This window comes from Misgurnus anguillicaudatus, chromosome 18 (assembly GCF_027580225.2).
Source record: "Misgurnus anguillicaudatus chromosome 18, ASM2758022v2, whole genome shotgun sequence".
Taxonomy (NCBI): domain Eukaryota; kingdom Metazoa; phylum Chordata; class Actinopteri; order Cypriniformes; family Cobitidae; genus Misgurnus; species Misgurnus anguillicaudatus.
This window is the reverse complement of record NC_073354.2, coordinates 36574938-36588631: the sequence shown is the minus strand read 5'-3', so window position 1 is coordinate 36588631 and position 13694 is coordinate 36574938. Positions and strand designations below refer to the sequence as shown.

General features: G+C 39.7%; 1 protein-coding gene across 3 annotated transcripts in view; it reads left to right on the top strand.

Annotated features, from left to right (window-relative positions):
• pak5 (p21 protein (Cdc42/Rac)-activated kinase 5) overlaps positions 1-13694 on the top strand; it is a 52168-nt gene that overhangs the window by 788 nt on the left and 37686 nt on the right. For all 3 annotated transcript variants that reach the window (XM_073856399.1, XM_073856401.1, XM_073856400.1), the window contains exons 2-26: positions 134-225; positions 1369-1431; positions 1507-1564; positions 1682-1852; positions 1933-2070; positions 2528-2710; positions 4598-4749; positions 5042-5216; positions 5483-5611; positions 5697-5863; positions 5968-6059; positions 6150-6275; positions 6657-6727; positions 7105-7226; positions 7384-7459; positions 8939-9050; positions 9177-9240; positions 9306-9407; positions 9508-9647; positions 9730-9767; positions 9983-10162; positions 10311-10533; positions 10944-11006; positions 11101-11161; positions 11245-11420. In XM_073856399.1, coding sequence (XP_073712500.1) covers positions 134-225; positions 1369-1431; positions 1507-1564; positions 1682-1852; positions 1933-2070; positions 2528-2710; positions 4598-4749; positions 5042-5216; positions 5483-5611; positions 5697-5863; positions 5968-6059; positions 6150-6275; positions 6657-6727; positions 7105-7226; positions 7384-7459; positions 8939-9050; positions 9177-9240; positions 9306-9407; positions 9508-9647; positions 9730-9767; positions 9983-10162; positions 10311-10533; positions 10944-11006; positions 11101-11161; positions 11245-11420 — 2974 coding nt within the window. The remainder of the gene's footprint in view (positions 1-133; positions 226-1368; positions 1432-1506; positions 1565-1681; positions 1853-1932; positions 2071-2527; positions 2711-4597; positions 4750-5041; positions 5217-5482; positions 5612-5696; positions 5864-5967; positions 6060-6149; positions 6276-6656; positions 6728-7104; positions 7227-7383; positions 7460-8938; positions 9051-9176; positions 9241-9305; positions 9408-9507; positions 9648-9729; positions 9768-9982; positions 10163-10310; positions 10534-10943; positions 11007-11100; positions 11162-11244; positions 11421-13694) is intronic.

Genomic DNA, 13694 nt, shown 5'->3' with positions numbered 1-13694 from the left:
GCATATAATATCAAAGTCAAACAATTATAATAATGAATCACACAAAACATGCAAGGTCAGGATGAGATCTAAAGACATTTGTTTGTTTGTCCATGTAATGAAAATAATGATGATTGTGATTGTCTCTTATCAGGTGACTTTGGAAAGAGTTTTAGGTATCACAGCTTCAGGTAACAGCAGTTTAACATGTGACCCGTGGTCAGGGACGGTGGCCTATCCGGCCGGGTGAGACTAAAAACAAACATGGACACCCACAGCACTGTAGACTTTAATCCTCATAATGTTTTATTAACTATATGATTGAAGACCGCACAACCATTGTCTGACATCAAACACCTGGGTGATTCTCACGAAACCATTGAAACACCACGGCACTAATGATTTTAGCTTTAAAATGTGTAATATAGTAACATTAAAAAGCATCAGAATTAACACAATACTGTGTTCTACCTTGCACAATGTGTGATTTCAACATAAGAATTTATAATTGTAAATTTTATCTCATTTTCTGCTGAAATTCTCATTACCGCAATGTGTCCGGCTGTGTTTGAACATGCGTTATGTTATAATTTAATCAAATTAACACAAAAATATTAAGAAAAAAAATTAATGGATGTTTTGCTAGACTACTTTAGATGACAGAAAAAATATTTACTGAATATTCATGTATAATAATAATGAAGAAAAATTAGGAAAATTATGTTTCCATGCCTGATGTTCTCATCCTCCGCAACACTTTTTGAGAACAGTTTAAGCACACATACAGAATTTTAATAAAGTTTGATTTTGAGTGACCAAGCACATGGACCAGTTATTTCAAGATGGCTACCAGGTAAGATCATTTTTTTAGAGTTAATTTGAAATATTGTCTTGTCAGAATGCTTACACGACATTTTGATTATCATTACCGCAACAGATGCTTATTAAATGTTAATTTAATGAATAGAAGCATAATACTTTGATTTTAAATGCATGTGCAGAATCTCCAAATTATGTTCTTTCAGGTTTGTCATGTCATTTTGTAAATATGTCAGTGTTGATGTTTTCTGACGGTTGCGGTAATGAGATTTTTTAGGACTAATTTTTTAAATTATGTTACAAAAAGTGTTAAATGATAAGTAAAAGTTTTTAAATAAATGTTCCTATTTACCCCAGACTTTGTTTTTCAATGTCTGGTGGGAAAAAAAGTAAATTTAAGCAATTTTTACATTTTCATGCTTGACATGTTTAAAACCAAGTTTTCGTGAGAATCACCCACCTACTGTATGTGTATAGACCATTAAACAAACATTATGTTGTAAAGTGAGGAGATGTTGTGTCTTATACTAATCATTCAGTTTAAAGATTAAATCTGTGTGTTTTGTTCAGATGTGTAGTGGTGTTACTGAACCCCTCCAAAACCACACAACAGCATCTCATCAGTTCATCCAGGTAAAGAATCTGTCATAATATCACTTTAATGTCATCTGTATGTGGTTAACGTGTTGGAAATATTTTGTCTTTCAGGAAAACCATTACAGCCTTGTCCTTCTCTTCAGATGGTAAATATCTGGTCACAGGAGAGGTGAGGAACAACACTGACACTATTTACTTGTTAAGTCTGATCAAGCCGCCGTTTCTGGCTTTAAACGTGAATGAAAACTTTGAATATTTCTTTGCGTGTGACTTGTCTCTTCTTCAGTGTGGATATCTGCCTGCTGTGCGCGTTTGGGACGTGGAGGGCAGAACGCAGGTGGCCGAGTTACAGGAGCACAAATACGGCGTGTCCTGTGTGACGTTTTCTCCCGACAGCAAATACATCGTCAGCGTGGGCTCTCAGCACGACATGAGCGTCAACGTTTGGCTCTGGAAGGTACAACGATCATCCATCAGTCCCTTGAATTCTGCCTCATTATTATTTGCGGTTTACTGGAGTTGTCCACACTTCTTTAGAGAAACTCACTGGTGGCCACAAACAAAGTGTCCAGTAAAGTGACGGCGGTGGCGTTCTCTGATGACAGCTCATATTTTGTCACCGCTGGAAACCGACACGTTCGATTCTGGTACCTGGAACCTTCTCTCCTTAACAAGGTAAAATGTCTGAAGGAAACTTTGTGTTACATCGTATCCTCTCTGTTATGTTGAAAACAGCAATAATAGCATCATATTTAATGAAAGTGTGTATGTATACTGTGTGCTGTAGTAGATGTGTGATACGTCTGGTGAAATACGCTCTGCTATAAACTGCACAGTTTCTGCCCTAATGCTCAACTTGACCATTTCCATATACATTTCAATGAAGTACTGATTATATTTGCAGATGCAAAGCCGCTAAACAGAATCCATTGAGTCTGATGAAATTAAATACTAAAACGTCAGACGCTTCGAGGGTTTTGCATCTTTATATGTAAACAGTTGAAGAACTTTAAAAGTCTAATGTAACTAGCACGTTCATTATTAATTCAATGCACATCTCCACATGATGTGTTGAGTGATCAGATTATAACAGATCTGAGATGAGACGGTTCTGCTGTCTTTCTTTATTCAGTTTTCGTCCACCGTCCCGCTGATGGGGCGCTCGGGTCTCCTCGGAGATCTTCAGAACAACTTCTTCTGTGATGTGGCGTGTGGTCACGGGCAGAAGTCTGAGAGTACGTTCTGTGTCACCTCATCAGGTCTGTTGTGTGAGTTTAATAGCAGGAGGATTCTGGAGAAATGGGTCGATTTAAAGGTGAGTAACTGATTAACTCAATCTTTTGACTTGAATATGAGTGATGATGATGTACAGACTACAGAAACCTTTTAATACATCACAGTTACAGTAAACTGGGCCGTTTTCAGCATTTTAAATCCTTTCAGTATAAATGTGGGATTGTACAGTTGTAGATGGTGGAAATTGTCTTGTGAGGTGAGACTACTTTTTATGTGTGTCTGTAATTTGTGTTCTTTGCCTGTTTGTGTATCTGTGTGTAAATGTCCTTTTGTGTGTGGTGTTAAAGTTCTAGTGTTTATCTGAATCATGTGACCCTGACAGATGTTAAAGTGATTTATCACTGAGTGATTTAATCACGTTAGCTCTGTGAGTGAAAAAGAATAGCGAATAGGTAATGTTACACTTTCAGTCCGTGCGTGGACAACTAAGATTAATCTTAATCTTAAAGGAATAGTCAATTTTCTTAAAAGAAAAATCCAGATAATTTACTCACCACCACTTCATTCAAAATGTAGATGTCTTTTTTTGTTCAGTCGAGAAGAAATTATGTTTTTTGAGGAAAACATTGCAGGATTTTTAATGGACTTTAATGGACACCAACACTTAACACCTAACTCAACACGTAACACTTTTTTTCAACGGAGTATCAAAGGACTATAAACAATCCCAAACGAGGCAAAAGGGTCTTATCTAGCAAAATGATTGTCATTTTTGACAAGAAAAATATGCACTTTTAAATCACAACTTCTCGTCTTCCTCACTTCTTCGGTCCTGAAAGCGTCAGCGTGACCTCACGCAATACGTCATGACATCATAGAGGACAAATGCGAAACTCAGTGTTTACAAGTGTGTTGAAAGAGGACTGCTCCGACGTTGTTGTATGTGGAATGATACTAATTAATGTCTTTGTGTCAGTTTATTGTTTACAATGGTATATATGTAACACGTGACCTCTCTACGTCACTACGCATTTACATCCGCGCTGGACCGGATCTAGACGAGAAGTTGTGGTTTAAAAGAGCATATTTTTTATTTTTCTTGTCATAGAAAAACCCATATGCCTCGTCTGGGATCGTTTATAGTCCTTTAATACTCTGTTGAAAAAAAACTGTTACGTGTTGAGTTGGGTGTTGGGTGTTGGTGTCCATTAAAGTCCATTAAAAATCCTGCAATGTTTTCCTCAAAAAACATAATTTCTTCTCGACTGAACAAAGAAAGACATCAACATTTTGGATGACATGGTGGTGAGTAAATTATCTGGATTTTTCTTTTAAGAAAATTGACTAATCCTTTAAGTTAATTGCTGTGATGTTATTTGTTCAGTAATAGGGCTGTAACAATTAATAAAAATGCCTGTCTGAAAACGATTCTGTGTTTCATGCAAAGCTTGTGTGTGTACTACGGCTCTATGATCAGTAGGAAGTCCTTATCAATCTAAAATCATTATGAGTCGAAGTCGTTTATAACGTGCATTTGAAAAAGCAACACTCGGTAAACAAAATCATTCAAAATATTAGTTATTATCATGAAAATACCTGAAACAATTTGAAGAACAGCCATATAAATATTTCTGTAGACATTTCCTGGTATAGTGTTTGTAATGCTACTTCTTCTGTGACACAATTGGAGTTTTTGCACGAGAGCGCCCCCGTGGCTTTGGGATGTCCCGAGATTTCACCGTAATTCATTCAAATTCATTCATTGAGAAAACGCGCAATTGTTACAGACCTATTCAGTAATGACATAATTTACAGCAAATACTCATCCTGTCACAAACTTTACTAATATCTATTCACTGTAAAGCTGCTTGGCAACAATGCAGAATTTTATTGCAGAAGACCTACAGTTAGTTGTCTTCTTAAAAAATATTTTGCGATGTCTGATAATGACTCTCTATGTGTTTAGACGAGCTCAGCCGCGTCTCTGTCTGTGACTGAAGATCTGATCTTCTGTGCGTGTGCTAATGGAACCGTGCGAGTCTTCAGCCCGTCTGATCTGAGCTTCGTCTGCACGCTACCACGTCCACATCACCTGGGTGTCGCTGTTTCTCAGACGAGGTATGAGCTGGAGGTGAACCTGCTCCAGACACACGGGGTCTCCAACCCCAATCAAACCCAGCTGAAGCAGCTATTCAAGGTGTTTGATAATTACAGACAGATGTGGTGGAGCTGAAGTCTGGAGGGTTGGAGACACCTGCTTTAAATCTGAGCGTGTGATGCACGTGAACATCAATCTGATGAAAATCTTTCCCCTTCTTTTCTTTAAATGTGCATCTTCTCAAACACATTGAATTGTTTCAGGAGTTTGTATTTTCCCCTCACACGTATTCATCAGTCACCTGTCCCTCAGGAAGCCGGATCCTCGGTATCCAGACTCCGTGGCGGTGACCTATGACCCTGTTAACCGCTGGCTGTCGTGCGTGTATAACGATCACAGCTTGTACGTGTGGGACACGCAAGATCTGCAGAAAGTGGGCAAAGTTTATTTTGCTCTGTATCACTCGGCGTGCATCCGAGACCTGCAGGTGAACATCTGAAACAGACACATCAGTGTTTTAATAAAAATGTTGAGGACAGAAATTTATTTCTCAATCATTTTCAAACATCCACAAATAAACAGTTAAAAGAGCAATTAGGTTGAAGAGAAAGCACAACATTACATCCCTTTATTTATTTATTTTTTTTAAGACAAAAGTCTTTGTCTTGAGGATTTCTGCATTTAGGAGTAAAACAAATGTATAAACACATTATTGTAGCCAATCGGAATGTAAGGTGACGTCCTGTGCTCCAGATGTTTCCTACAGACACGGATGTCTCAAAAGCAGTACTCGGTTCCTCCGGATTGTTCTTTAGCTGTTCGGCGGACGGCACAGTCAGAATGTGGAGCTTGGAGAGCGTTTCCAGCGGTTTGTTAAGCAAAGTGAGTCCAGAAAAATAAAATAAATTGACGAGCAAAGTGATTTACTAAATGAGATGCTGAATAAAGTGGTTTAAAACATTCTCAGGATCTTCATGAAATCATCTACATAGACGACACCCTGCTGGATATTGAGGGAACTGCAGTTAGTAGTTCAGAGAAAAGTGAGGGAGAGAGCAGAAACTCTTTTAGTACCATCTGTGTCAGTCCAGATGCCCGACACCTGGCGTCAGGGGACAGGACCGGCACGCTCCGGTACGCACCAATCATCTATTACTACATAACAAAGATGTTTTACGTGCACACGCAACCGAAAGGTCATTTTCTTAGTTACAAAAGTCCTAACTGTCTTGTCCTAGGGTTCATGACTTGACCTGTATGAAGGAGATTCTCAAAGCTGATGTGCACGAGTCTGAGATCAGGTGTCTGGAGTACTCTAAACCTCACACAGGTGTGTGTGCAAACACTGAAATCTGACACAATCATCTCAGATTAACACAGTGTGTATTGTAGATGTAAACGTGTGTGATTTGTGACGCAGGCATGAATCTTCTGGTAACAGCGAGTCGAGATGGTTTAATCCATGTGTTGGATGTAGATAAAGGTTACAGTCTGATTCAGACACTGGACCATCACACTTCATGTGTCACTGCTGTGAACTTCACCGGTAAGAATATCAATGACCTTCTGCTTCTCTTACACTTTTCATGATTTTACCTCTCTAATCCAAAGTCTGCACCCTAGTAAGTTATTGGTAATCTCTTCTCTTGGCTGTGCTGTGATCCTTCACACTGGCTTTACTGTATGTCAGGCTTGTAATCTAAGAGTTGCCGGTTTGAGTCTCACGGCTGTTATAGCCGCCCATTGCTCCGGGTGTTCACTACTCACTGACGGGGTTAAATGCAGAGGTCACATTTGTGTTTGTGTACCGTATTTGACAAACATGCCACTCACTTTACATGCATAACCTGAAGTAATCTTGAGCTGTACTTTAGTCTCTGTTGATGTGGTAAATGTTGATTCTGTTGTTGTTTATTGATTTCTACAGTGAATGATGGAGAAGTCAAGCTGATCAGTTGTGGATCAAATAAGAGTTTGTACTTTCACACGGCTCATAAAGTAAGTCCTGCTGCTAATAATAATAACACAATGTTTTACCTGAGGAGAAGATAGATTTATATTAAAGACTATTGTGTAGATCTCCTGCAAGTGACATAACACTGATCTCAGCACAGTTACTTGATCTCAGTTAGTAAATCTTAAGTTGATGTTGAGATTTGAACTCGTGGACAGTAAACACAAATCTGATGATAAGGTTTTTAATCAAAAGTAAAATAAGACGAGCGCTGATTTACTTCATATCTTTTTAGCATGATATTGGGACTATAAATCTTTAAGACCAGTCTTAAAAAAAAGAAATTAGATGACTGAGTTGTAAGACTAGTCTAATTAGTTTGCTGGGACTGGACTAGTTACATGTGCTGTCCTCTATTTAGACTGTCAGAGGGACAGAATTCCTGCAGACACATCATGTACTTCTGAAAACAACTTCCTGTGACATGACTGTTGATCCTAACGGCCGATATACTGCTGTCAGCTGTCAGGACAGAAGCATCAGGTGTGTGTGTGTGTGTGTGTGTGTGTGTGTGTGTGTGTGTGTGTGTGTGCGTGTACATGAATAGATCAGTGTATTTTATTGTTCTGCTTGTCTGTATTATGTTCAGATGTATGTATGATGATATAACTCATTTATAGTTTTCTCTTGTCTGTCTCAGAGTGTTCAACATAAGCAGTGGGAAACAGAAGAGATCTTATAAAGGCTCTGAAAGAGATGATGGCAGTCTGCTTAAGGTGCGGTACAATATAACTCACCTGTACTGTAGGCTTTGCTCAGTCTTTTGGGACAAACCTTTAAAGTCCCGCTGTAGTCGATCATTTTTTCACTTAAAGCTCATCTTTGAGTATCATAATGGCATAAGTTATTCCCATTACAGTCATTTCTTCATGCATTAAAACAGCATTACACGGGTGATTAGAATGCTTGATTCTGATTGGCCAGTCGCTACATTGGCAGGTTTGTTATGCCAAGATAATCACCGGAAACGAATAACACACGGTAACCCGGATGCTTAACAGGTACAGTTTAATATTACACAAAAATTATTTAAGCAATATGACTGGAGCAGGAGTGTTTTATATCTCTATATCGTCACGGCTGTGATTAGGTCGGAGTATCTGCTTTCAAAAAATAAAAAAAGTTTCATCCTACCTTCATTATTTCTCTTTTTGTCTCCTCTCAAATACGGGTAGGTTTCTTCAAAACACCCAGTTTTGAGCAAAAATCTGAGATAATTATATTTTTGTGAAGGACTTTTGATAAAGATCAGATGCAGGGTGATCTTTAAAACATACACGGAGTTCATACTCTTACACGTGAGGCGTTACTTACGAGTTGTATAAGTTGCAGATGTAGATAATAGTTGTATTGCGAAAGCCAGAAATTCTTGTCTTTGGCAGGGAAGCATTTTCTCTTAATTGACCAGTTAACTCGTCAATGGCGGGGAAAGAGTTAATAACTGTATTTATATACTATTGATTTTCCATTTAATCTTAAAGGAACAGTATGTAAGAAATGTATATCAATTAATCATAAAATGGCCCTGATATGTCACGAGACATTAAGAAATAATTTTCATTTCAAATACTTATATCACTGACATCATTGCTTTGGCCAGGATATTGTCATTTAAAAAGTGGAGTTGCAGCCCTCAACTGATGTTTATGTTGTCATGTTGTGTATTGGCCACCAGTTGTCTGATTGCAGTACCAGTTTTAGCCACTAGTTTTGTTATTGCAATACCAGTTTTGGCCACAATCCTACATACTGTTCCTTTAACGTGGTATGAGTACTCGCTTTGGACTTTTTTCTTGTCTGTAATAAGCGGGATAATGTAAAGTCAGCAGGTTGTAATCGCAAAACAAGACTCTCCGCTTTGCACCTGGTCTTGATCACACTATCAGGGTTTATTTCTGCAATAACAGCCTGCAGACTTTACATTATCACTTAATTAAAAACACCACATAGACATAAAGAGTGAAATGTGAAAATGAGATTTGAACTACAGGGGGACTTTAACTGTAAACATTTTCTCTACAGTAAAAATCATCTATTATACTTTGTTCTTATCAATACATTGATATATCTAATCTATACTGTTTATTGTCTCAGTAGACATTATTGAACTCCTTCATTACAACAACGAATGGAGACAAAGATCTTAATAGTGTATATTAGTAAATGATTGAGTTTTAAGTGTGGATGTATTGTAGATTGAGATGGACCCGTCTGGTGTGTATGTGGCCACCAGCTGCTCTGATAAAAGCATCGCTCTCTTTGACTTCAGGACAGGTGAATGTTTAGCATCAGTCTTCGGTCATTCAGGTAACGTTCACTCTGTTCAATCATATGCCTGATTATATTTACTTACAACATTTTATTATATTGTACTGAAATATTTATTTAAGACAGAAGGACTATAGTTCTGGATAGGATTTGTTTTTCTTACAGATATCATCAGCAGTTTGACGTTCACCGATGACTGTAGACATCTGATCTCCGCCTCAGGTGACAGGTGTGTGTCATATTTAATGATGTATATCTCTGTGATGTCATAACTCAGACTGTCGTTATTCACAGTTGTATCATTGTATGGCGACTCTGTCCTGAACTGACCGTGAACATGAGAGAACATCTGTGTCGGCGCAAAGGCGGTCATACCGTTAAAAATCATCCGTTCAGGTACCGTAAGATGTGATGTCACTGAGAGGTTTGAAAATATGAATATGTCGTGTTGACATCCAGCACTCATGTGAACCGTTCTGTGCAATCATCATTTCAGACGCTTGTCTGGTTTTACATTAAATGCATCGTCGTCTACTGCTAGCTGCTACTCTGAAGATGAGGAGGATGATGAAGAATATAAGGGTCACCAGAACACCAGTCTGCATTTGTCAGAGGGCAGTGTTAAGAAAGAGCCTGGTGAGAAACATCTCTAAACTAAACTAAACAAACATGACAAATATGAAAGATTTCTAAAACTGTGTGTTCATGTCTGTTAAAGGTGCTTCTGTTGAAGGAAGTCAAAGCAGTTTTGTTAAGGTAAGTGAAAGTCATTTCAGATGAGAAATCACACCTTTAAGATCTGCATATTCACTAGCAGGAGTTATTGAGGCTCGTTGAGTGACATTAGATAGCAGTCATGGATCTTCATGCTTCAGTACGTTGACGAGTCCTGTGCTCGGAGTGATGATGATGATGATGACCTGAGCAGGTTTTTCTTACTCTAGATGTTATTGTGGTTGTGATTTGTTCAGGGATCTTCTGCAGAGTGTCGTCTGTCTGGCGTTCGCCCGCGGAGACGTTGGTCCTGTCAGATGGGCTCTCTGGAGCTGACGGTGAAATCTATGCTGGAACTTCGGCAGCTGGATTCTCTTTCAAAAGGCCGTATAGAGCGTCTCGGGGTCGAGGAGCGGGGCAGCACCTTCAGTCTACAGGTGATGATAACTGCTGTATGTCTGTCACACATATCAACATATGAACTCATATCACACAACAACCTAGAACTACCTGGAAACATTGTATGTGTGTAAGGCTTAAAGATTAATTTGCGTGAAACATCAATGAATCTGTGTGTGTGTTAAGGATTGTAGTAAAACACATCAAGTTCGACCTCATTCCGCTTGGCTCGCCCCGGCTTCGACGCCAGAACCTGAGGGTGTTGTGGTGTACGCGGAGGATTGGCCCAGCCTGTCTGAATCTTCATCCGAGCTCCAGGCCTCGACTGCAGAGGGAAAGCCGCAGGACGGCCGGAGCTCCTCCAGTGGATTCTGCAGCGGTGAATCCAGTCCAGATCAAGACCATGCAGGTGTCACAGCGCACACAAACTAGGGATGGATGTACTTCATTACTTTGACATGACAGCAAAAATCTATTGTGAAAACCATGATTGTGTGGGTTTTCTGATTTTTGGCAGCATTTAGGAGATACCTTGAGGTCTGATTGGTTAGTTGTTGTGAGAGCTCTGTACTGCAGTCATGACGCTTTACTGTACGACACTTTGTTATTATTTGACACGTTATGTATTCATGACAGATGAAGTCATTGTTCAAGTTTGATAAAGGTTGTGATGGGTCAGTCTAGTTAGTAGTCATGGTGGGATAAACTGCTGCATCATGTTAAGAGAGCGATTGATGTCCAGTATAAAGAGACACACTGTTATCATTGCTACTGTAGATCTGTTTCTGATTAATCTCTCTCCTACACATTCATCTGTAGATCAATCTCACATTGACATAAAGAGTTTTCAACCTGAAGATGTGACGGACAGCGTTAACACCGGTGAGGACGCTCGGCTTACAGTACATGAGATGTTTATGATTTGGGCTTTTTAGATATGCTTTCATTTTGCTGTTTTTTGTCATTTTTTTCTCAGAGACCCAAAACCAAACTGTAGGAATCCCGCCACATTTTCATGCCCAAAAGTCCACTTGGAGGTCATCTTTTCCTTTATGATGATGAGTAATATTCACATTCTCTATAGCAGAAGGTATTGAGGAAATATCTCTTTAATGTGCAGGACCACAGAGCCCACCATCAACCCTCAGACATGTTCTGGAAACAGCTCAGAAGACGTAGGAGATGCGAAGCCTTGCGAGCGTGATCCATTAATGTGGTCCTCACCACAGAGGAGTCATCCGTACCTGAGCAGGGTGCTCCAGAAATCTGCTTCAATACAAAATCTGCCAACAGACGGTGAGTATTTCAACATTTTATATTTCTCAGGTGTAGTAGGACACGGGAAGTTGGGGGGGGGGCGTGCACGTCTCTATAACTTTAAACCTTTCCCTATTAAGATTAAACCGGCTGTCAAACTATCACTGTCAGTGTGAACGACTCGTGACCTGTGGCTCCAGTTTTCCACGTGTAAATTTACCTTCATCTTTTCAGCACGAAAGTCGCTGACACCAACCCGTCTACGAAGAGAAGTGCATTCACCCCGGTCCAAGCTCAAAATGGAGAAGACCGACTCCCCTCATCGCTTTTGTCCCACGACGCCGCCTCGCCCTCAGTCTTGGGAAAGCCCAAATGCCAAGCAGGTTTCTAGGACTCGCTCTTACATGAGCCCCACCACCAGCTCCATAGCCAAAATCGCCCGCTCTGTGTCCGTAGGAGACGGCCTCTGTTCGGACGGGACCTCACGCGAGACCTTGCCGAGCACATTACCGTGCAGCCCGTTACGAGCGAGGGATACGTTCCCGTCTCGGTCTACAACCGTTCCAGGTGAACCTGAACATCTTCCTTCAAAAGCCGTTAAACCTCGATCCTGTCGGAGGACGATCGGTCCGTTTGCTGAGTGGCCAAGCAGAAGCAGTCCGCCGGATTACGGCCATTATTTCCACAAAGACTCTCCTGCCGCTGAGGATCTTTACGTTGACGCAAACGTTAATCATGAGTCGGCGAGGACCGTCAGGCCGTTATCCTCTGCAAGTGATCCTGAAAGCGTGAACCGGAACGAGACGTTCTCACGAGACGATCGCCCACGAGCGGCTGTCAAAGCTTTTTTTGTAACGTCTGACACTCCTGATGTTCAAGGTATCTATGATGCTTTTTCCTTATATTTCTGATGTCTGTGTTTGCTTTCTTCTCACAATTCTCCTTCACTCAGTTTTCTTTTGTTTGTGTTTTGTGTGCTTGATCAATGCAGATATGTGAAACATCTGAAGTTTAGTTGTAGTCGTTCTGCAGAAGTCATGTGATGGTTTATTCATCAAATCACTATAATGCATGGCCTTAATGACACGCTGGTTAAAACAACAGCAGCAACTATTAGATATAAACAATATTAATGGTCAACAAATTCAATCAGCATAAACACACAACCAGACTTCAGCTTATACTGTTGGGCATGTTTTACCATGTGTTTACTGTGGTAACAGTCGTTCTTCTCTTGTTTTTTTAATCAGCATCAGTTAGTTTGGAGGAATGCAGACGGGCAGCAGCTGAGTTGTGTAGTAGCGTACAGAGAACCACACGACTCTATAGAACGGTAACACAAACACAATAACACAGCAGCTCGTATTATTTCTGTACCACCAGCATCACCTAATGGACACCTAATGAAGGTCATTCAGACTCAAACACATGCTGTCATTGAGTGATGCTGATGCAGAAATGGATCTTCACAAGTAACCACAATCATGAATCAATGCATATGTGGCCGTACGGAGTTCATGTTTGTTAAACAAGCAATGCATCAAAACTTCTCCTGCTATTAATCTTATCATTGATTCTGTTGATTAGTTTTTTTATTTTATAAACAATAAAGATTTCCTGCCTTTGATGGATTATTAGCAGTGATGGGAAGATCTGAAAGCCGTGTGATAGATTACACTTGTCTAAATGTAATTCCCAGACCTGTCCAGTTGGTGACCGCTGTGTATTAGATATTATCAACTCTTATTATTCATTTATGCCTACAGTAAATACAGTTTTACTTTCTGTATTTACTGTAGGCATAGATGAATAATAAGAGTTAATGGTAATGACATATAATGGTAGAGACTTAAACATGATTGTTTCCTCCTTCTTATGTAAACCTTGTGCATGCAACTGTGACATTACAGTCGAGATGTACGCCCCAAACATTACATTAATTACAATGTTTACTAATGTGAGCTACTGACATGAGCCACAGAGCAGAGCCAATCAGAGCAGAGCTCAACATTATTTTTCATGACCCTTTCAAATATGGTAATAAAAGATCATTTAATTCTAAAGGCAAATCCTGGGGTTGTAAATGGACTGTAAAACTGACTCTGGATCATTTTTGCACTTAATAAGCCACAAACATTCTGTGTAAATATCAGAGAACAATTTAACATCAATGCATTCTTTGACACCTTTAATGCAGCACTGCACAGACTGAGCATTCATAAAGAATCTTAATGCAAAAAATAGCTCCTAGTGACGCAATTCTAAAACAATTCTTAGAAATGTGGGCGTTTACTCTTAAAATTAAAGAAAAAA